This window comes from Euphorbia lathyris, chromosome 5 (assembly GCF_963576675.1).
Source record: "Euphorbia lathyris chromosome 5, ddEupLath1.1, whole genome shotgun sequence".
Taxonomy (NCBI): Eukaryota; Viridiplantae; Streptophyta; class Magnoliopsida; order Malpighiales; family Euphorbiaceae; genus Euphorbia; species Euphorbia lathyris.
Genome location: NC_088914.1, coordinates 23,132,230 through 23,156,486, shown reverse-complemented (window position 1 = coordinate 23,156,486; position 24,257 = coordinate 23,132,230). Strand labels below are relative to the sequence as shown.

At 34.0% G+C, this 24,257-nt stretch overlaps 2 protein-coding genes across 5 annotated transcripts; one reads left to right on the top strand and one right to left on the bottom strand.

The window, feature by feature from the left end:
* Positions 1 to 1,925: 1,925 nt before the first annotated feature.
* On the bottom strand, positions 1,926 to 6,565 carry LOC136230707 (mitochondrial ATP-independent inner membrane protease subunit 2-like). 3 transcript variants are annotated; one of them, XM_066019868.1, is made up of 6 exons: positions 6,401 to 6,565; positions 5,202 to 5,374; positions 3,836 to 4,019; positions 2,530 to 2,636; positions 2,316 to 2,441; positions 1,926 to 2,228 (listed from the first exon to the last, which is right to left on the bottom strand). In XM_066019868.1, exons 1-5 carry the CDS (start codon positions 6,470 to 6,472, stop codon positions 2,360 to 2,362), a joined length of 618 nt encoding a protein of 205 aa, XP_065875940.1. In that variant the 5' UTR covers positions 6,473 to 6,565; the 3' UTR covers positions 1,926 to 2,228; positions 2,316 to 2,359. The 3 variants fall into 3 exon arrangements, with proteins under 3 accessions (XP_065875940.1, XP_065875942.1, XP_065875939.1); XM_066019870.1 differs by having other exon boundaries at positions 2,326 to 2,441; XM_066019867.1 differs by having other exon boundaries at positions 1,926 to 2,441; positions 6,401 to 6,564.
* An 8,432-nt stretch (positions 6,566 to 14,997) lies between these two features.
* Positions 14,998 to 18,673, top strand: LOC136229792 (TOM1-like protein 2). 2 transcript variants are annotated; one of them, XM_066018682.1, is made up of 5 exons: positions 15,025 to 15,143; positions 15,299 to 15,537; positions 15,707 to 16,239; positions 17,543 to 17,827; positions 18,071 to 18,673. In XM_066018682.1, exons 3-5 carry the CDS (start codon positions 15,754 to 15,756, stop codon positions 18,485 to 18,487), a joined length of 1,188 nt encoding a protein of 395 aa, XP_065874754.1. In that variant the 5' UTR covers positions 15,025 to 15,143; positions 15,299 to 15,537; positions 15,707 to 15,753; the 3' UTR covers positions 18,488 to 18,673. The 2 variants fall into 2 exon arrangements, with proteins under 2 accessions (XP_065874753.1, XP_065874754.1); XM_066018681.1 differs by lacking the exon at positions 15,299 to 15,537 and having other exon boundaries at positions 14,998 to 15,143.
* The last annotated feature ends 5,584 nt before the right edge of the window (positions 18,674 to 24,257 follow it).

Genomic DNA, 24,257 nt, shown 5'->3' with positions numbered 1-24,257 from the left:
TCTTGAAATTTTCAAGTACATTGGATTAAAAAATATCACACATGCTTCTAAATTTTGTCGACAAAATAAATAATCATCTCTCAACAAGATTAATGTCGTTTCTAGAAAAATAGAAATTATAATAGTAAGGATACAAGATTAATTTTATATATAACATTACCTTACATTACTTTACTATCAAACAAATACAATTACATTATTAAACCGTCATTTACATTTTTTCTATCTAAACACAACAAGTTATTTCATACAGCTCACCTTACATTACCTTGCTTAACTACACTCCATCCAAATAAGGTTTAAGTCCATCCCTAGATGTCAACATAGTCAATTTGACTATGTTGCCTAAAAACAAAAAAAAAAATAGTTACTATAGATTTTTACGTGTTTTAAAACGATTTTGATGAATACATTGATTTTATTTCATCAAAATTACATTTCAAACTTGAAAAAATGCATCACTTGTATTGGAAAACTACATATTTGAAAGGAAAACAATAAAGATTGAACCTTTTGGTTTCAAACACTTAGAATGGCATTTTTCTACCCTGGTTTTTAGTAAACTAGGTTAAAAACATCAATATCAGTAACCGGTAGTTGCTCATAAATCTATGGCAAAAGCATAATTAAGCCCCTAAACTTTACCTGTTTTAAGGATCAAGCCCCTGATCAATTATTTTTCCACATTGAGCCCCTGATCATTGATTTTGTTATGGATTTGATCCTTATTTAACTTTTCCATCGAGTTTGGACTGTATATATCGTTAGGGCGATTCGGCTTGTTGACATGGACAAGTAAAAATAAGAATTCCTTGACTAGGAGAGATAAAAATTAAAAACTAAAACGAAATTATGGAAATTAATTTTCAGTATATTCTTCCAAACTTAATTTTCTCATCTCTCATTTTGTGATTTTCAACATTAGAATCGTCAAATCGATCTTCTCATCTCCTAAACTCGACCGAAAAGTTAAATAAGGGCCAAATCCATAACAAAATCAATGATCAGGGGCTCAATGTGGAAAAATAATTGACCAGGAGCTTGATCCAAGTAAAGTTCAGGAGCTTAATTATGCTTTTTGCCTAAATCTACCAAACAGTATAACATGAAATAATGATATATAAAAAAGAAGGCCAAATAAAAGATCAAATAGACCAAATATAGTGATCAGCTACCGAAGATGGCCGACCGATCATGACACCTTGAGTAAATTTTAAGCTTCTAAACCTAATTCCAACCACATTTAAAGCAATAAAAGCATGTGTTAAAGCCTCTCAAAATTTACCTTTTGGGTGTGATGCCAAAACGATACATGTTGAATGACTCAACCATTCCCACGTCCCAATCTATGTACTAGGGAAGTCCAAATTTTGAATCCAGAAACAAAGTGAGAAGATCAAAACTCGGATTCAGGATAAGCAAAGATGTTTTTGGATGTAGATTGAAATATCCATAAGTTTTTAGTGTTTAGGACTTAAGTGTTTTTTGATAGAGAAGCTAAAACTGCCTTCAATCCAAAATAGAGAAGCTAAAACTGCCTTCAATCCAAAAGAGATGAGAGATAAGATTGCAGAGATTGACTATGCTGCAAATTGCACAGCAGATTTGAAATTTTAGCTATTTTTAGGGTTTTCTGATCATTTCAGTCTGAAACTTTCCCTTAAACCGAAACAACTAATGCAATCAAGCATCCTCATTCAGGGTAAATAGTAAACCTAATAAATTTCAGAACAAGGGATCGAAATAGTCTGTGCTCACAGGTATACATGTGCTTTTCTAATCGGAAAAAACCCATTGAACCAGGACCACTTCAGAACTTCTCCACACGAAATCTTAATGAATCTCTAAGTAGAAGCTCAACCCCATAAGAGCAACAATGAAGCATGTATTGGCCATTACTTTTGAAAATAAAGAAAATAGGAAAAGAAACAAATTCCCATGCATAAAGTATAAAAAGCCATATCCAAGTAAGTTTCATATATGGCAATGAGGAATCCAGCACAACTGCATCAAGAACCTGGCTATAGAAGGATTCAATTGATTTTCCTGGTCTAGATCTTCAGTTTACAATCCTGTTCTGATGCATGTCAAATAAAGTTGAAACTCAATTGAATAAAGGACCCTCTTCAAGATTTTCCGTGGCGAAGAAAGCTGCAATAATCACCAGTTGCCGCACCTCACCAGAAGAAACCATAATCATGCAGTCCTCTCTTAGTAAACATGCAAACCTAAACAATCATTTTATTCTTATACTTTGCAGTCCTATCCAAAACAGCATCTGGTGAAGTAAATGTGGGAAGAGAAATAAAAGTTACATGCACAAACCAAAAACAGTAGAAGCTTTTTTCATGTGCAAAGTTTATGCTTTGTGATTTTTTGCCAACTCCTCCACATCCAGTTCCACTTCCAACACCGGAATATCCTTGTGCATGCTGAATTGACTGGTACATTAACATAAGAATTCAGCTACACTTTGCCTATTTCAATTTACAGAAAAAAAAATCTACTATTTAAAGTCAAGTAGCTCACCTGTTCTGAACAGGACCATGATCCACAGCAGTTCGCAGACAATAAATCACTCGGCCAACTATATCCGACATAGGAACTGGACCAAAATTTCGGCTATCATTGGCTTCCTGTGCATCCAATAAAAGATGAAAAGAAACACATAAATCGCCTAGAAGCAGATACATATGACTCCTTGAATTTGGATAATTTATGATGAAGTTCATTAAATGAATAGGCAATTGGATCACTGATACTCAAAATACAAATACACACATCGATGCACTGTTTGATGCATATATCAAGGAAAAAACAGAACCTATGCCTCTAATTCACATGCTCGCACAGATGATGTCCGGAATAAATAACTGAAAAAGACTGCATTTGCATACCCAATTTTACAACATGCCACTACTTTTGGTCTAGAAAAGGCGAAGCAGAAGAAAGAAAAAGGGAGGTTATGCTACAACCATGGTGCTTTTAACACAGAGACCTTTAAATAAAATAGCAAAATAAATGAAGTGGCAAGCACGCACATAACCAAAGAAGTTAAGGTTCATCAGAAATTAGTCGATTAGAAAACATTGGAAATACAAAAGTAGAGTCTTCAGTTTTGCAGAATGAAAAGACATCCAAATAATATTGTTGTTTGAACTTCACAGTTTGGATACTTGCAAATTAATCTTTCCTTCAAAGATCAACTGAACAACAAAAAAAGATATAAGAATCCAGAACCAACACATGTATTAGAACTCCATAGTCGTCTTCTATGTTCCACCTCTCGTGTTCACCTGGACCTTGAATGACCAAATGAATTTGGACATTCACCATTAAATCTAGACTTATTAGAATCCTATGGTGGATATTCAAAGCATCCTAAGGCTTAGATTTAATAGCCTAGATCTAATGGTGAATGACCAAATTCATTTGGTCATTCAAGGTCCAGGTGAACACTACTGCACCACTTTGTTCATCAATGAAAAAAGAAAGGATGGCTTGCAGATAAATATCTTTCATGAAGAATCAATTTCTTCATAAACCAATTTCAAGTTATCTAACAAGCAAAATCACAGGTCGTTTATACCTTCTCATTGTAAGACTAGCACAAGTATTCGGATATTAAATGGTGAACCGGTAACATGACAAAATGGAACATAAAAGTAAAATCCACACGTACTGGAGTAGAATACGTACTGGAGTAGAATGTTGCCTTAGCTACTGTACAATTCATATACGTTTGTTTAACAAGTATACACAGAAAATGAAATGGATTTGATACAGATATGTCTGCTTTATGGATTAGATTTCATATTAGCAAGACAACACATACCTTGGCCTTCAACTTCTCGTTATCAGCCAAAACCCAACACTGATCATTCTCAAGAACAAAAGGTTCATCTTTCTCATCAGTAGACGACATTTCATGTCCTTCAGTAGCAGCTAATCTTCTAACTAAATATTTCTCCGAATCCTCAGGATCCTTCAAAACCACTACATCTCCAACATCAACATTCCTGCACGAAATATGTAGTCAGGGCTACAATATTTTTCAACAAAAGATAAAGAGCGTTGAGAAATATTCAAATATATATAAAAAAAATTGATAATGACCGCACGTGAATGAATCCAGATTTGCAATAAACAAGAAACCACAACTGGGCCTGGATGATGTTGAAATAGATTTTGTTTAACGAAAAAAGGTAGTTTTATCTTAAAGTTTGGTAAATAAGAACCCTGCAGCAGTAGGCCTAAGCAAGACCGATTAATTACTTTCTTGTCCATGTTCCCAATCTTTTGATTTACCTGTATTTAAGCTAAAAACATTTGACAATTGATCATAATATGTTTTCATGGATGAACTTAAGAGCAAAAAGAATGACTAAGAAATCATGTTAATAGCAGCAAACGTGTAAACACAACAAAAAAATTATATGAGCAAATGAATCACCTACAGTTGATAAATAAACCCTTATTGGCTACTTATAAGGTAGGTAAAATGCAGCCTCTAAGCCTAATAGTGTCTGTCAGCTTTAGACAGAATCTACAACATGATCTGATGGAAGATGTTCCATCATAACCTGGAGTCGCATAGAGCCCACAATGCAAGTGATAGGCTCTATGTTACATTTCCTCCTGAATCAAGTTATTTCCAAGAGAAGCATACACTGCAACCAGTTGCCGCAACTACCTAACCCATTCACAAATCAAATAATGGAACAACTCAGGAAATTGAATATAAAAAGCCTATTTTCTAAGTTTTTACTACTACTAGTCCAAATTAAACACACCCATAACCATGGCCTGATCATCTTAGGCAGAATATCATGCATCTCAAACCCCTATGCATCATATGCATCCATTGCCTGATCAAGTACATCCCAATACTATCTAAAACTTAGGATCTCTGATATACTGCTTGCTCTGCATCATTATATATTATAAGGCAAGGGTCTTATAAGCACAACAAACAGGTGTCACCAAAATTTATCCTAAACCTGGATATCACCTATTGCAGCCCAATCCAGCAAGGGTTTACGAATCTGAACAAATTAACTAACATTCAAAACATCTCATTTTCTGAGTCAGCTATACTATTAATCAATTAATAAGGTACTCGGCATTGACAGCATTAATTGTGAATCAAAGAGACTCCCATTAACTTAACACAATATAGTAAAAGGGAGAAGTAACATTACGTTGGACTAACAGCCGGTAATTTCCGAACAAGAAGAGTTCCCCCTTGATCTCCAATCGTAGGTGCCATTTCTTGTCCTTTATTCCAGTGTAAATATGTCAACTTCCCCTGAAATATATTTTTCAATATTGCATCCAAAGCTTCTATCTCGTTAAGTTGACCCTTCCAATAGCTCTGCACAACATTGGAGAACAACAATTATGCTGGAAAAATCAACCTAACAATAGGTTTCACATGACGAACCACAATTATTGGCATATATAAAGCATTACATGAGAGTTAGCACATTAATTGTCTCATGACTTTGAACATATACAGCAAGAGAAATTTACAAGATTGTGAACATCAGGAATTGAACATGAGCCTAAGCAAACTCATTACAACGTTTTGCTTGTTCTGATTGGAATTTGAAAACTTACATTTTAATTTGATTACAACAGCTTATCTTCCATAACTTTTTTTTAAAAAAATTACACAAAAAAAGTTCCTTCCAGTTTAAAAGATCACAAAAGTATCCCCTGAATGAAATCAAGAGTATAGAATCAACTATCTGTGAAATTTTGTTGCAAGCTGCTGTTGCCACACACTTAAAAAAAAAAAAAAAAAAAAGCAATTCAAACCAGATTTGTCAAGCTGAACAAAAAATTGTCTGATTGTAAAATACATATCAACTATGGTTATGCTAACTATCTACTCCAGAATGCTGATTTATATAACTTTAGCAAGTCACATAAGTACTAACAGTTTATAAGATCTAAAGCCGTCTGTACATCACATAGAACTTCTTAAACTCTTTCTATATTGGTCAATGACTATCCAACACCTTACAAGAAGATAAAATTCACAAAAAAAAAAATTAAAAAAAAAATAAAAATCAGTACAGGGCTATGCTAACGCAGCAGTGTTTTGACTTGGAAAATTTCATTAAAATTCATCAGAAGTAATTTTTTTTTTTTTTTAAGTAGAGATAAACTAGCATCAACTGTGCTCCTAACATCACTAGAGACACCTGTTCCCGAAATCCCTAAATTCTATGAAATCGAAGCATTAAAATCAAACAAGCCCGATGCCAAAAGAATTCCAAAAGAAAATTACAGAATCAAAACTACCACATAGCCATTTACATAAACCCTTTGTATTAATCCAATACAAAATTCGCAAAAACAAATGTGCTGGTTAAAGGGAGCACGAAACAAGAACCTTCTGGCAGATAGAGATTGAGTAGTCGCATTTGTGGGCGAGGTATCGGAACCAAGTCGTAAAAGAAACCATTAGCGCTCACTCAGTGCTGTAACAATGCTTGTAGTTTGAAGTTCGCCACGCTCTGCATTCCGTTTTTGTGCGCATATGATTTGCGCCTTTTGTTCGTACCCTTCCTGGCCGGTTCGGGTCGAGAATACATTAAATTTGTGGTTGATTGTAAATGTTCACGGGTTTGGTATTGCCGGATCCATCTTTAAAAAATTAACAAATTTACCACAAAAGTTCTGTTTTACCATTTTACCATTTTATTTCACTTATACCATCAAATCCATAGTTATTAGATCCGGAACAAACCGGTGGTTCAACCGGAACCGGTACGGATAGAGGTAGTTCGATTTTTTCATCGTCAGAACGCTCAAACCATCCCGGTTAACCGTGAACTGAGTCTCGGTTGAGCGGTTTGATCTAATTAGATTTAAATATGAAAAAATGTAAATTTTAAGTAGAAATTTAGACATTATTGGAGATGATGTGTTTCGTGTCGAGTGGAATGGTTAGAAAGCAGTTGTTTTCTCTCAACACTTGCTAATACTACGATTATGTTTGTACCTAAGATTGATTCATCTATGGGGCAGGAGATTTGTTGGACAATAGCCCTATGTAATGTTCTTTATAAAATTATTTCTGAGATTCTTACAATAGGTTGAAGGCGATTCTCCCGAGTATTATTTTTGAAGAACAGTCAGCTTTTGTTCCAGGTCGGTTAATTGTCGATAATGTTATCTCGGCTTTCGAGATCATTCATTCGATGAAGTGTAAGAAAAAATGGAAAGGGAGCTCGGGGACGATAAAAATCTATTCACAAAGCTTATGATAGTGCCCAATAAGGCTTTTACATGAGATGTTATTGAAACTGGGGGATTCATTGGATGATAAGATGTATCTCGTTTATGGCTTATATAGTAAAAGTTAATGGCAACAAAGTAGAGCACATCGTTCCTAAACGTGGTATTCGGCAAAAGGACTCTTTGTCCCCGTATCTCTATACCATCTGCGTGTATTACATATGGCATAATCTTCTGGTACTCTGTCAGGGTGTAAGGTTTTGTGGAATGCACCAGTCCTTTCTCACCTCATTTTTTTTGTTGATGGTAGTCTACCGTTTTGTGGAGCTCGAGACTATGAGGCTACGATTTTAATTTTTTTATATTTTTCAAAGAAAAAATTTTTTAATGAAAAAATTTAACTTATTGCTTTAACAACTTGAATTCATCAACTTAGTTATTAATGAAAAAAATAATGAAGGGCTTGTTGTACTAATAAAACATTAACTAATAAAATAATTTCAAATTTTTATGTATTAAGTTTTTTATTTTACGTTTTTTAAATTTTAAAAATAATAACAATTAAATCGATGTCATTTTTTCCACAAAAGTGTGACAATAACTTTTTAAAACATAGTTAATTTCAAATAAAACTTATATGGTTTTACGTTTTTACAAATCGATATATGTGGTTTTTTTTATTGCAAAACAAATCTTGTGGCTGGCATCGTCAGTCATTTAGGGTTGACTTTGCCAAATTTGACCGATAATGACCTAAAGATGAAAATTTTCAAGAATTAAATTATATTTTAAGCAACTTCAATTCTTCAACTTTTTAGATTTGAGGCCATTTAAGTATTGTTTTTTTAGGATAGATAAAATTAATGTTTAGAGAGAGAAAACTCAAAAAATGATGATTTTGAAAAATAAAAAATGTGATTCCATAGTAAATATGATACTAAACAACTTTAATTTTTGAAAATTTTCATTTTGAGGTTGTTATTAGCTAAATTTGACAAAGTCAATCCAAAATTACTAACAGTGCCAACTACATGGTTTGTTTTATAACAAAAAAAAATTACAGATACCGATCTGTAAAAATATGAAACCATATGAGTTTTATCTGAATTTAACCATTTAAAATATAACTATGTTTTCAATAAAACTATTTTCTTATTATATAAAAAAAAAAGAATTTTTACCTCTATTAATTTTTTTATTTGTCTTTTTCTGAAACATTTATCTGTTCTACCAGACTGTTCTTTGTAAATTTCCTACATTTTGTTTGTATTTTCATTTTGTTATTTTGTGTCCCTTTTATATAGCTTCTTGTGGGAAGTTATGGGACACAATTCAATCTATCTTTTAGTACTTTTCTTTAACTTAAAGTGTTGTATTTTGGAAGTGAGATCCTCAGTGATCTCACACCCTTTTAATCCAGTTCTTGTCTTATGTTTTCATTACATCTTTATTTTATTTCAAGTATGAGTATGAGTGAGTAGTCACTCTACGGGCCGAAGCCGGCCTAAGACTAGTTGATGCAAGTAGTAGTCCGCCCCTATTGTATGCAAGATCATTTTTAGATGATGGTTAGGTTGGGTGCTAAATTCATGATAGGTCTAGCTAGCCTATCCTTTAGTTGGATGACTGCGGAGGAGACTCGGGTCAGATAATAGAAAATGCAATCTAACACATACTAGTTGAGGATGGAGACACGATCAATTGATGTGCCTAACATTTTTAGTTTTAACGTTAATTGCTTTCTTTTCTTAATACATAAGAGTTTTTGCGAGCCCACGTTTTATATTAGTTTGCATGCTCTTAGAAGAATCTCTGGAACATGGGAGACCTGGCCTTAGTGAGATTAGTGAGAGTCACTTGGGGTCTACGTACATAATATTGCTCAATAGTGGAAAATCTGCTTGTTCACCAGCCGTCTGGTTGTGCTTCCTGCCTGTTCTATTAAATTCTTGAACCAATCTTGCTTTAAGTTGCATGGGTAGCCACTGTTTAGATTAAATTACCTACTTGTTAATTTTAGAGTTAAATCATTAGTCACTTTCCTCACACTTATAATCATAACTGATCCACTGTTCTAAGAACCATATTGTTCTATAAAAGAACTCCATAATTTCTAGTCTTCCTATCCATGAGGAGACGATAATATACTTTCACTTTATTACTTGGGACCTAGTGCACTTGCTAGTGTCATTCCATTTCAGAGACAACACAAACACTAAACCTCTCAAAATCCATATGGAAAGGAATCTTAAACTCACCCTTAACAAAGGAACTCGTCTATCAAATCCTACACCATATCAAAGATTGCTTGGTAAGCTTATATATCTCACTATAACAAGACCAACCATATCATTTCCAATTCAGATTCTCACCCAATTCCTTCATCAACCTACATCTCATCATATGCAAGATGCAAAGAGAGTTCTTTGATATTTAGCAGGAACTTTATCACTGGGTATATTGCTTGCTGTATCATTTGTTGCCTCTCTTACGTTATACTGTGATAGTGACTGGGCTAGCTGTCCCATGACCAGAAGATCTACAACTGGGTTCTGTATCTTCTTTAGTGATTCACCTAATCATGTTCTCTACGAAAGAACTAAACATGTGGAAATAGACTACCATTATGTTCGAGATCAAATCAAAGCATGAATAATTACTCCAGTTTATATTTCATCTGCTCAACAAGTTGCTGAGTTATTCACAAAAGTTCTCTCAGTCAAACAACATTCTTCTCATGTTTCCAAGCTGGGAGCAAATTCTTCCTCTACAATTTGAGGGGGAGTATTAATGACCATTCAACTCAATTTTATTGCTTTATGTACTGTTGTTGCTATTTTCCTTTATTATTGTTTTTATATCTTTTGCCTCAGTGTCTATATGTAATGAGGCCATTTTCCTATTTTGTTGTTTTATGCTCCTTTTCCCTTTTTAATTGTTGTAAGGTCATATTTTTCCGATCAATGAAGAATGAATTATTACTGAGGTCATTTTCTCATAAATTCTTCCTTAAACAATCTCTGAATTTTTTGTGTTTATTCCTAAAAAAATTCTCTTTAGTTGAAAAGAGTAACAAACATCATCTTTATATTGGAATCTTATCCCACTACTCCTTGTTTAAGCATGATAATTGAGACCTTAATTTTGTCCATATCTTTTAAGAGGGTAATTGGACAGTTGACCAGATGACTAAGATCGCAAGAAAATATATATGTTGGGTTTATAAAAATGGATTGAGCCTCTCTATGCATCTAGAGTATTCTATTTAAGGCCTAATACATCACCAGCTCTCTGAACTTATCAATAATAGTAGATTGACTCCATAAACTTTACAAGTGTCTCACCAGCTCCCTAAATTTGCTTATTTCGTATCATCAACTCCCTAAACTTGTCCATAAAAATTTGTTAGCTCCCTAAACTTTGCAAATGTCTCACCAGCTCCCTAAACTTGCTTATTCCGTAACAACTAAATACAAAAATCATAATACTAACTCGGATTAAGGTGCAAAAATACCCCTAACGTTTTGGGTCATGAGTAATTTTACCCCGAACGTCTAAAATGAAGCAATTTTACCCCTAACATTAGTAGTCAAGAGCAAATTTATAAATTTTGTGAATTTTTTGAATTTTTTTTGTCCAATTCGTGCAAAATCAGTATATTTTTTTTTCACATCCCAACATATGTTTGTGATTTGTTACTGATAAAATGATGCACGTGTGAAGTGTAGATAACAAGATTCATGACCGAGAAGACAGTTTGATGAATTATTTCTCAACTTAACCAAATTTATTAATGTTAGGGGTAAAATTGCTATTGGCTTCCATTGTTAGGGCTAAAATTGTACCATTTTAGACGTTAGGAGTAAAATTACTCTTGACCCAAAACGTTAGAGGTATTTTTGCACCTTAATCCGAATTAGTATTATGGTTTTTGTATTTAGTTGTTATAGAATAAGCAAGTTTAGGCAGTTGGTGAGACACTTGCAAAGTTTAGGGAGCTAATCAATTTTTATGGACAAATTTAGGAAGCTAGTTGTAATACCCCAAATTATATATATATATAAGCTATTTGCTTAATTGAATTAATTAGAAGGAGTTAAAGCTAAAGTATAATTACTTTTGAGAAATTTTTTAAAAGATATTATAAATGTAGGGACAAATATGTAAATTGACCAAAAATATCAAATAAGAACACTGCATACATACGCGCAATCTCTTCTTCCTCATACACTACATTGAAGCTTTGTTTCCATTCCTCCTTCTCTAACCTCAATTTTTCTCATTTTTTCACCGTTTTTGGCGTTCTTTATATCAAAACGAAGCTCTTAACTCTAGCTACAAGTGCACGTAAGTTTTATTGTGAGATTTTGAGTTTTTCAAAATCGTTTAGAGAGAGAAAATTCGTCACTTTTGTTATTCTCTCTATTTCTCGGTCCTATGTTCATTATTTTGCAATTCTAACACAAAAAAATGGACTCAGGGGGTCGATTCACCTATGGATACACTAGATTTTGATGCATGCAAGGAGTTTTGAGGGGTGATCGGAGCTACACCGAAAAAAAGTAAGAAATCTAACCAAAGTTTAACTTTCCAGTCGAATTTGAGTGGTTTGAGAGTGATTATAGACTCTTGGAATCATAAGGAACAAAGTGGTATAATTAGTTTCTCAAAACAATCAACTTTAATTTTTCCGATAGGCGGAGACCACCGATGATGTTTTCTAGTGACATACAAAATAAGTACAGAAAAAATAGTTGGTTAACTTCAGAATGTTCTAAATATTATTTGAAGCAACATTAATTCTTGGACCTTGGTCAAATTCCTTACCGTTTAGTCTATATAAATTACAAAAGTATATTCTTAAATGAAATTAAGGAAAATAAATTAAGTTGGGTTAAAAATAATTTTTGGATCCTCATTTAAATAAAAATTCAGAATATATAAGTTTAAAAATAAAGGTTGAAGGGAGATTGGACTAAGCATAATTAATTAATTAATTATATCATTAAGATTATTGATTAGTTAATTTGTTCGAAATAGATATTGTGAAAATGAATTACAAATATATATGTTTATATGTTGCTTGATGATGAGTAATTTTGGAAGTAAAGTATTGAAATTACTGACAGTTATGAAATTGTCGGATGATTGATGTCCAATCGGGTTGATAAATTGCAGTCTATGGAGTCCCAATTTGGATTTTGAATATTTTTTAATATAGAAGTGTATTTTATTGCAGGATTGACCCTAGTCATTACTAGGAGGATGTTCGTTTTATAGGGGGACTCTGCCGAATTTTCGGTAGAAAGTCTATAAAACGTGACGAAATAAATTTCAATATTTTCCTAAACCTATATAAATTCTAAAAATAATATTATCTCTTTTAGATACTCAACCGATAGGAGGAGGAGCAATACCTGAAAACTATAACAGTCAGCTAGGAGCAATTTGTGAGTTAATTATATGTTATGCATTTTTAATTTAGCATTTGCGTTCATAATACATTAATTCATGATATTTCAAGTAAAGTATTATTTTCACTTTTAAAAGTATCTTATTTTTTATAATAATTTATACGTAATTATTTGTGGATAAATACGTGTTATGGACATGCTTCATGGTGAGCGGCATCAGGACCTTGTACGTACGGGTACTATCGAGTTATTCGATATTGATGATACTAATATTGTGAATGTTATGATATATAGATAAGCTCGGTTGAGATATTCCCGGGCTATATGATATGTGAATTTTGGATTTAAGTGAGGCTGGGTACGGAATCAGTTGAGTTATTCTCAGTCCTCCAGCTACTGGGTGCGTGGTCGGTTGAGTTATTCTCGGTCCCCCAGTCATTGGATATAAGTGAGCTTATTGGTTATATTTAGATGATGGATAATTTGGGTATTGAGGTTTAGGGTCCAACACGTATTAAACCACTTATCTATTTATTTATAAGACAGTTTTATAAAAAGCATATTGTGTGATCATTTATATTATATATTATTATTATTATTACTGTGTGTGACATAAATGTTAAATTACTCATGAATTGCATATAATTAATTTATGGGAGATTTGACTCCTTTAATTTTTCAGGTGACTAGAAGTCTGTTGCAGTCTAGTTTATTTCGTCGGACAGCACATCTATCTTACTATGTATGACTATTTAAGGATTATGTTAAAAATTTATATTTTAAACTGCAGTACCAGTTTGAGGATTATGTTGTGTGTTTCTTTTTTAAGGATTTAATATTAAATTATGTTAAGACTATTGGTAAGGTTGATCGTATATTATATTAAGACTTGCTACAGGTTTCGGTAGCTGAGCTTATCCGTTCCCTAGCGCTGGTCACGGTCTGTGGGATGAGTCGTGACACTAATAATATAAAATAAGCAAGTTTAAAAAGTTAGGAAACTAATCTATAATTATCAAGTTGAGGAGCTTGTAATGTATTACTCCCTCCATTCCATTATATAAGTCATTCTAGGGTATTTCATACAAATTAAGAAATATATTGGTTAACTAAAAAAAATTCTCTCTCATGTCACTATTGGGCAATAAGCATTGGAATATTAAAAAACACATGTACCAATACAAAAAACAATTCTCTCTCATATCACTATTGGGCAATAAGCATTGGAATCCTACAGTGACTTATATTTAGGGGAAAAACTAATTTGCTAGAATGACCTATATAATGGAATGGAGGGAGTAAGTCTTTAGACATTTATGTGATAGGGATGACTTCTCGTTATTTGTTTATTTATTTATTTTTGGCTCTTTGGAAAAAAATCTGTTGTCCCCAAATGCATGTCCCTCTATCTGTCCCCCATTTAATTTTTGACATGTGTCAATTGTATCCTAACCAGTTAGTTGCACTTTTAACGACATTAACTCTAGTCCCAAACAGAGAAATCGTCTTCTCTTTCAATCTCTCTGGTTTTACCAATTTGTTTGCAATCTTTATATAGTTTTGTTTTTCAAACTACTAATCTTCAATCAGTCATTTTCACATAATCGATTTTCTATAGTTCTGCAGACATAAAACAATAATTCTGCAGAGTTTTGCTAAAACAACCCTTCCTTTCTGTACCTCTTTTTCCTTATTTTCGCACTAACTCCAACAAGAATATAAGCAAAAATCTTCAATCAAAATTAAAATTTTGAAAGCTCAACCTCTCAAATCTTCATGTCTCTGTATGAAAATCTAATAAGCTAAAATGCAGAAATGGATGAACAAACAATAATTGCAAAACACTTAATTCCAAAGAAATATAAAGAAAACTTCTTCGATTAAAATTTGATGGAGGTTGATCATCGAACAAGCAAGTTTATGATTGTAGGAAGCAAATCTAATATGCAGATGATGGGATGATCGGAAGAGAAAGAAAAAGTCGACTACGGGATGATCGGAAGAGAAAGACGATTGCGAAGAAATCGTGATGTGTATTCTCTTACTGCTGAAAGAGGTTTACTTAATTTGGGACTCAGTAAGTTAACGTCAGTTAAGAGTACAAATAGTTGATTTGGATACAATTGACACATGTCAAAAATTAAATGATAGAGGGACAGGCATTTGGGGACAGCAGATTTTCTTCCCGGCTCTTTAGCCCTCAACTGTAACCAAAAAAAAAAAAGAGTATTGGGACAGAGACACGACTTGTGTTACCATATTTATGGTAGGCAGTTAAAGTGTCTGTGGGATCCACCTTTTGCTACGTGGCAGTTTATTAAGCCACGCGTATCTTAGATTTTGACTTTCCCCTCTTTAAGCTTTCCTTTTTCCCCTCTCATCGGCTAACGACTCAATTCTCTGTTTTAGTTTTAGATTCGCACTTGTTTATATGCGTTAATGGCAACTCAAATTCTCCGACTCACTACTTGCTGAACTCAGGTTCGTTAACTTTCCATTTGTACCCTCTTGTTTGGCTGCCCAGAAATTAGAGGAAAATCCACCCTCTATTTCAATTGCTCTCTCTCCCTTTTTCTGAGATCTTGATTTGTATTTTTTCTATTGCTTATTTCATTTCTATGCTGTTTCTGAGGTAGATAACTAGATCGTCTGCAGTAGGCCTTTTTTTCCCCTGATTTCGCTATCAGTATCAATTTTGGGTCTGGTTGGAGCAAGTCAGCTCAAATGAATGATACGGGGGAGATGTATGTTATGATTTTTGTTTCCAAAAAGGGAGAGCGGGACTGTTTTAAGCGTTTATCTACAGCTGATTGAGGTTTCCCAAAAAAATGATCGAACAATTTGATCACTGTCTCAAGAACGGCGGTTAGAAAATGTCAGAAATAGATGAATCTTTTATTTGCCTTTTTTTTTAATTATTAATTTTAAGAATCGGTTCTGTGGTGCCAAGTTATGTTATGTGGTGTATTCATCTTATGCTGTAGTTTTGTATTTTACTGCATAAGAAAAGAAGCTTAGTCTGAGTTTCTGTACTATTTGATTAGGGTTTGTTGTTGCTTCTGAAGTCTGCGATTTGGAAATATTATACAAAATGGACAAGTCGAAAATATCCCAATGGGGTGAACGTTTGAAGATAGGAGGAGCTCAAATGAGTCGACTAGTAAGTGATAAGATGAAGGAAATACTCCAAACCCCTACGCCTGAATCTAAAATGGTTGACGAGGCCACAGCTGAGACTCTAGAGGAATCAAACTGGGGTTTGAACTTGAGGATATGTGCAATGATCAACAGTGAAGAGTTCAATGGCACTGAAATTGTTAGGGCTATAAAAAAGAAGCTTGCAGGCAAGAGTTCGGTGAGCCAAACACTGAGCCTTGATTTGTTAGAGGCATGTACTATGAATTGTGAGAAGGTGTTCTCAGAAGTAGCATCAGAGAAAGTCTTGGATGAGATGGTAAAGATGATTGAGAATCCACAAACGGATCAGGGAAATAGAGATAGGGCTGCACAGTTGATTAGGGCTTGGGGGCAGTCTGTGGATCTCGAGTATCTACCCGTTTTTCGGCAAACATATATGGTAAATCCTCTTCCTGATACATCTGCCTCCATTGCTCTAAAATAGACTTTGACATAAAACCTGAAACTCAATAAGCTTATTACTATGTTGTATAATATGCATGAATGTTGCAAATAAATTGTCATGTTGAACCACAGCTCTATCCTTTAACTGCTTCCAAAATCAGTGTGATGAGGTGCTGAAGCTTGTGGAACGGTCATGCTTTCCTTAAAGAAAGAAAATCAACAGTTATTGTCAATTGTGGTGTGGCATAAATTCTAAGCTCAGTGCTAAACCATATCTCTGACCTTACTGATGTTCAGAAGAAGAAAAGCACCTTGACATGCTAAGGGTGACAATTCGCGCTAGGGTGTCATAACCGTGTTATGTTATATTTCATGCCATATATGATGTAAATGCATCATAAATGAAAATCATGTCAACTGGGGGTCATGTTAGTTGGGATGTCTCAATAACTCATGTTATTGTGTGAGAAATTGCCACCTTAAATTCCTTTCTCATTGAGCAGTATATTTCTGACACGCAAAGCCTTTCAATCTATGAAGAACCGATATTTCTAAGAGGTTGACGTATGCGTATCAGATACTCTGGGGATACGTGGGGATACGGAAAAACAAGTATGCCTTTTTTTCTTTTTTCTTTTAATTATGGGGATACGTTTTAGAGTTAATTAGGTAAAATTTAGGGTTTCTTATATTATAACTTTACAAAAATAGGGGTTAATATATAAAATCCCTGATATAAATAATTAATGAAACCAGCCCGCACCCACCCTTTTATTTGCAAAAAAAAATAAATAAATAAAAAACTAAAAGCTAATCATTATTAAATGTTTGTAGATGAAGATCATGAAAATGTCTTAAAATAGTCTTTAGACTTGGTAGTTTAAATAGTTTGAAGTATTAGATGTTTTTTTTTATGAATTAATGACTTATTTGCTATTATGAGTGTTATTTATGATATTATAATGACTTATGAATGTGATTTATGGTTATATATATATGGCATATCCCTGCCATACCCGTATCTCATATTTTTCAAAAATGTCAGTTTGCTGTACATCAATTTCAGTTGATGAACTTGTATTCTTCTCTTCTTATTCTAGGTGATAAAATGGTGCTAGAAATATATCATTCTTTGTTTTTCAATTTCTTTCAGCCAATATATTACTAGTAACTTGAGTTCTGCTGATTACAACATGCATCAGTATTTCACCTTGGTGTTTCTGTTAAATAAAGTTATTGAAAGCACTATCCATCCTTTATTCTTTTTCAATTTTATCAACCTTATGCTGTCATGGCAGAGTTTGCAAGAGAGAAATGTGCCTCAGGCAGTGGAAGACGGGAATTCGTTGCCCATGCAGCATTCCTTGGAGTCATACATTCATCAGCAACCACTTCCTCCTCCTGAAAGATATCCTTTTCCTGAAACAGAATTTGATGCAAACAGTACTGCTTTTGGGTATGAGTCATATGACATCGGAAACCAATCTGTTGAAGAAAAAAATGAATACCTTGTAACAACTAGGAACAGCATTGAACTTCTCTCTAGCATTTTGAATGCTGAATCTGAAACAAAGGCAATTAAGGTAATCTCTTTTCTTAGTGTCCCTCCATCAGAAATTGTTATGCAAACGTCTTTTATTTCTCTATCTTCATTTCTTATTTTCAGTTTATCATCTTGCTATCAAATTTGGCAACAGCTTATTACTTTATGATTATAGCCAAATCTATAGACTTGTGAAGAAGTATATACTTAAATCAGAAAAGGATTAAATTGGCAGAAATGCATTAGGATGAATTGATTGCAACTATGACAAATGTGGGTGCAGGAGGATCTTACAGTGAGCTTGCTAGAGAAGTGTAGGCAATCACAACCTGTGATACAGAGAATCATAGAAAGCACAACTAATGATGAGGCAATGCTGTTTGAGGCTCTCAATCTCAATGATGAGCTGCAACAGGTAGTCTCCAGATACGAGGAGCTGGAAGCCTGTCTAAAATCCGAAGAGCAGCAACCTGAGAAACCTGATGATACTAGGGATAATGTGCCTGTTGTAGTTCAACATGACAAAGATATGATCCCAGAAGATTCCTTGAAAGGATTGAGCATTGATGAATCTAGTAAGAATAAGGGAGATGAATCCAGCAGCAAGAATAAAGACGAATCCAGCAGCAAGAATGAAGACGAATCCAGCAGCAACAGTAGAGATGAATCCAGCAGCAAGAAGAGAGATGATGAATCATAAGTATGCAGTTAGTTGTCTTTCCTTTGGGCATTTTGTACTTGTGTTTGGATCCCTAATTTGTCTCAAACTTTTCATCTTTTTCTTATCTTGGCATGAATTAGTGATCAACTTATCAACCTGTTTTACTTATATATTTATGCCTGCTAGTGGATATAAATAATATTTGAGATACTTGTTGGTTGGTTATTAATGTTCCAGCAGTTTTGGATGATTGGATTTTCTGGAAAATATTGTGCTATTTGTATGTTTCCCTTTATATTTTCTTGAATATCCTTTCCCTTGTGCTTATCTGTGCCCGGAAAGAGTATTTTCTTATGGTCTGCGGTCTCAAGTTGATTGACCGTTTAGCCAGGTAAAGTCGCAGAAATTTGGGAGTTGAGCATCCACAATGGTTGGTAAAAACCATTGTGACTTAAGGAGGAAAAGTAACAAGGTTTAGTAACAATCCACTAGAGGAGAAGAGTTTTTTAAAATTTTATGGGGTAAAAATAAAATTATTAATTACAAATAGGTATCAAAAATGTAACTTACCGCGTACTGAATGGCACTTTTAACAACTTTTTCAATATGAAAAAGCGGCCACAAATGGCTCTATAAGCGCCAGATATGGCGCGTGTAATCCACGCGCCAAATCTGGCGCCCATAAAGCCATGCGTGGCTGCCAAACTTTGTGTTTTTGGATTTTAGGGACTTTATATTTCCTTGTTACTAAAATCTGTAACAAACAAAATATTATAACAACTAATATACTGGTTTGTTACAACCCCATGTAGGATTATAACAACAAAAATCCTTCCATTAGAGTTGGTCTAATATCACTGAATTTTTTTTTTTTAATTTTTTTTTTTTGCAATAAGATAATTGAATTTTTACATTTTATTTTAATGGCGCCATTTCAGTCGAAAATTTACTGGAATATTGATGTGGCATAATGCCATAGTTGACAATTACTTTGGATTTTGGATTAGTGTCAAAATGAGTAAATACTAATCCAAATTAACTCAAAAATTTGGGTGACAATTTTATGTCAATTGAAAACGACACATTTTAACATTAACTTGTATGTGGATTTTGTGTTGTGTAATTGGGTCATTTCTGCCACATCAGCCTTAAAAGTTAGACATGTTTAGTATAACATTTAGTGGATAACTTGATATATAATCAATTGGCATTTTATCACACATCAACACTCTGGTCATTTATACGTTATATGTATCACCTTATTAGTTTTTTTTATGCATCTTAATAGTGAAAGTCATCATAAATTTACTAAATACAGTAAAATCTTGATAAATTAATAATCTCAATTAAATAATAATTTTTTCTGGTCCCGACTTGAACGAATGGCATAAAATAATAATCTCACTAAATGCAAAAGATAATAACTTTAAAATTTCTTTGAGACCCACTAAAAATATAAAATAATAATTTATTAAATATATTTAAAAATTACATATATAATTCATAAAGTAAAGCACTTCGTAAACATTTTATTTCAAATTTTATGTTTTTCTAAAATATGTGTCTATAACCAATTGTTTCTTTTTTTTCATGTGAATTGAACTCAATTTCGTCTTTTACATTTTAGAGGGCATAAACTACATTCGAAGCTGGAAAAATTGGCATTTGAGGTCGTAACCACTGGGCAGAGGCTACGACATTACTTTCAAAGCCACTCAATCGTGGTAAGAACGGACATGCCTCTGAGGAAAGTTGTAGACACTAGGGTCGGAGGACCGATGAAGAAAATTTATCTAAAGGAATCCAAATCAGTCAATATAGATAAACGATGAGTCGATAAAAATAATAAATAAAAATTTCATTTGGAGGAACCATTAAAACCGGCTCGATTGAATTCTAAAATTAAATCGAGGTGACGGTTGAATCGGTTCCGCGAACGGAATTTTAATCCCCGCGCTCGGGTTTGGTGTCACCTCATTCCAATTTATTTCAATTTTAATTTAGGTAGAATTTTAGGTCGTTAGTTTTAATTGAATTTCGAAAATCGAAGCAACATTTAAAAACCAAATTTAATTATTCCTCCGAACAAAATGGCGTGTTCATTCCTTTTTTATCAAAAACAATTGCGGTTTTGTTATTTTTTATTTTAAAATGCGGCCCCATCGAGGGGCAGCTAAATTTCTTCACGGGTCTTTGAAAGACCCGTGACAGAGCTAGGCCAATGGCACTTGGCTTCGGCGAAGTGCAATTTACTGCAATTGGCCGAACTCAATTGCATTTTTATTAAAAGAAAAATTAATTCAGCTTGCTCTCAGCTCAACTGAGGGCAACCAACTTGCCCTTGGCTGAGGCAATGGCAAGTTGCCCCTTAGGTTCCGTGCCTATAAATAGCACGGAGTCCAATGCAAAACTGGAGGACCTGGAACCGCTGTGGAATTTTGGCGAGACCCGAATCTACACTAAACACAAAAAAGATGACTCAAACGTTAATTAATCGACTCGATTTGGACTCCGTTACCCACCAGAGGTAACAATCCGAGGACTAGACCCATTTTATTCCGTCTTTTACTATTTTAATTTATTGAATTAATTTCTATTTTTTATTTAATAAATTTAGGTGTTATATTTAATTTGAAAAACTTCGTTTTGATAATCCTAATACGAACCGTAGCCCACTAAAAAGTTTGTAAAATTTCTTCGAGTTAATATAGATGGTTATTAATTTGGTAAAATAGTGGGAGCAATTTACACTGCAAAATCATATGTTTAAATGGAATACTTAAAGCAAATGAATAACACCCGTCACTCTTTTTTACTCTCAAGTTATAAAAGTAATACTCGTAATCATGTCTAAAACGGATTTGCGTAATATCATTATAGATAACAAACTAAATGGTTCAATTTCACCGACTGGTTTTGCAACCTCAAAATCGTTTTGAAGTTTGAAAAGATTTGATATGTATTAGATACGTTGATACTCAACGTTCCGGCTGATGATGCTCCTATCGAAGAGATCGATGTTTATCAGAAGCATCAGTCGGATGACGAACATGCGGGATGCATCATACTTGCAGCTATGGCACTAGAGCTATAAAGGCAACGTGAGAACATTGATGCGTATTCCATGATTGTGCACTTGAAGGAGCTATTTGAGAAGTATTCCATGATTATGCATTTGAAGGAGCTATTTGAGAAATAAACTTGATGCGAATGCTATGAGATAGTGAAGTTGGTGTTTCACTCCAAGATGCAGGATGATGCTTCTGTTGTGGCATATTGTGTCAAGATGATTGGTTTCATTACCATGCTTTCTAATATTGGTTTTGTGATGGGTCATGAATTAAATATTGACTTAATTCTACAATCCCTCCTAGAAAGTTATTCACAGTTCATCACGAACTATCAGATGAATGATATACAGACCTCTCTTGAAGAGTTCTTGAATATGCTAAGTTTATTGAGCCCAATATAAAGAAAGACAAGGTAGTGTATACACTTGTTATTGAGGGATCTCACAAGAGAAAAGGGAAGTTTCCCAATTCTAAAGATTCCAAGCAGAACAAGAGCGTGAAACCAAGTCAAGCCAAAGGAAAGCAAGTCAAGAAGCCCAAAGGAGAATGCCACTTTTGTGGTAAAGACGGACATTGGAAGAGAAAATGCAAGGAGTACCTGGATTCCCTCAATAAGGGAAAAGGAGGTGCTTCAACATTTGGTATGTTTTATATTGAAATTAATTCAATTTCATAGTCTGAGTCTTGGCTATTAGATACGGAATGTGGATTTCATATTTGTACAAATATGCAGGAACTAAAACGGACTAGGGACTTGAAGAAAGGAGACATAAACTTTCGGGTTGGAAACGGGGAGAGTTGCTGCACTCACAACTGGAGATTATGTCTTAGCTTTACCATTTGAACTTGTAATAGAATTAAGGAACTCTTTATATGTTCCTGAGATGTCTCGCAGCATTATCTATGTTAGTTGTCTTGTTGATAATGGTTTTATTGTTTCAATAAAAAACCCGAATTTTGATTTCTATAGAGATGAGATTTTCTATTTTTCAGGAATATCATTGAATGGAATTTATGTATTGAATGATAAAGTTTTTGTTTTCACAATTGATACCAAAAGACAAAAGATAGATAAATCAACTTACTTGTGGGATTATCGTCTAGGCCATATAAATAAGAGACGCATGCTTAAGCTACATCAAGATGGGCTTATTGACTTAATGGATTGTGAATCATGCTTGGAAGGAAAGATGACGAAGACACCTTTTGGCAATAAAGGATAACATGTATCCGACACTCTAGGATTAATACGTTCAGATGTATGTGGTCCTATATCAGCATAAGCAAGGGGAGGATTTAGATACTTCATTAGCTTCATAGATGATCATACTAGATATGGTTATATTTATTTGGTGAAGTATAAATCAGAAGATTTTGAGAAGTTCAAATGTTTCAAGAATGAAGTAGAAAATCAAACAGGAAAGACTATTAAAGTACTTCGATCAGATCGAGGCGGAGCATATCTTTCATATGATTTCTTGAATTATCTAAACGAATGTGGGATTCGCTCATAATGGACTCCTCCATATACACCACAGCACAATGGTGTATTTGAAAGGAAAAATCCTACTATATTAGATATGATACGATCCATGATGAGGATGGCCACTCTTCCAAAGACATTCTGGGGCTATGCCTTAGAAATCTCAATGTTTACCCTAAATCGAGTACACACCAAATTCGCTAGTTCCACACCATTCGAACTGTTCATTGGTAGGAAACCCAAGTTCTCTTTTATGAGGATCTGGGGGAGTTGAACATATGTTAAACGCATTGTATCAGATAAATTAGATTCTAAATCTGATAAATGCTTCTCCATTAGATATCCCGAGGAAACTTTGGGATATTACTTCTATCATCCAGATGATCAGAAAGTAATAGTATCCAAGCACGTTGTGTTTCTGGAGAAAGAGTTTCTAGAAGAAATACGAACAGGAAGCGTGATTGAGCTTGAAGAAGTTCAAGAAGAAGCATCAACTAAAACATCGGAAGCAATAATGGAACACGAACCAGTCTCATTAGATGAGACTCCAGTAGCATTACCACCTCATAGGTCTGAAAGAGTTCATCAACTCACAAAGAGTTTTGGATTTATAGTGGGAGGTGATGAAGAGGTTCTTGTGTTAAATGACGAACTCGAAACCTATGAAGAGGCTATTGTCAGTCCGGATTCCAAAGCATGGCTTGAAATCATAAATTCTGAAATGGACTCCATGTACACTAACCACGTGTGGACTTTGGTTGATCCACCCGAAAGGATAAAACCTACTGGGTGCAGGTGGATCTTCAAGAAGAAGACAGACGTGGATGGAAAGGTTAGTACCTACAAAGCTAGGTTGGTAGTGAAAGGTTATTATCAAAGGCAATGAGTTGACTATGACGAGACTTTCTCTCTGGTAGCCATGTTCAAGTCCATCAGAATTTAAAAGGAGAATGGAGAATGAAGGAGTGGTAGAGTTAGAGAGAAATGGGGGAGTTGCAAACTAAAAATGGAGAGAGAAGGATAAATCATAAAAAAAGTGATAGCTAAAAATGGTTTTGAGAAAAAAAAAATGAAGGGTAAAAAGTAATTCAATAATGGTGGGGTCTGCAATTTATTTTAAAGGAGTTGAAAAATGGTGACATGGCACATTGACCGATAATTTTTCGTTCACGTGCACTATAGTGGGAGGTCACCATTAAGTTGAAGTATTTTTGTGTGAAAAAATGAAGGATGTACACCAAAGTGTGAAATTGAA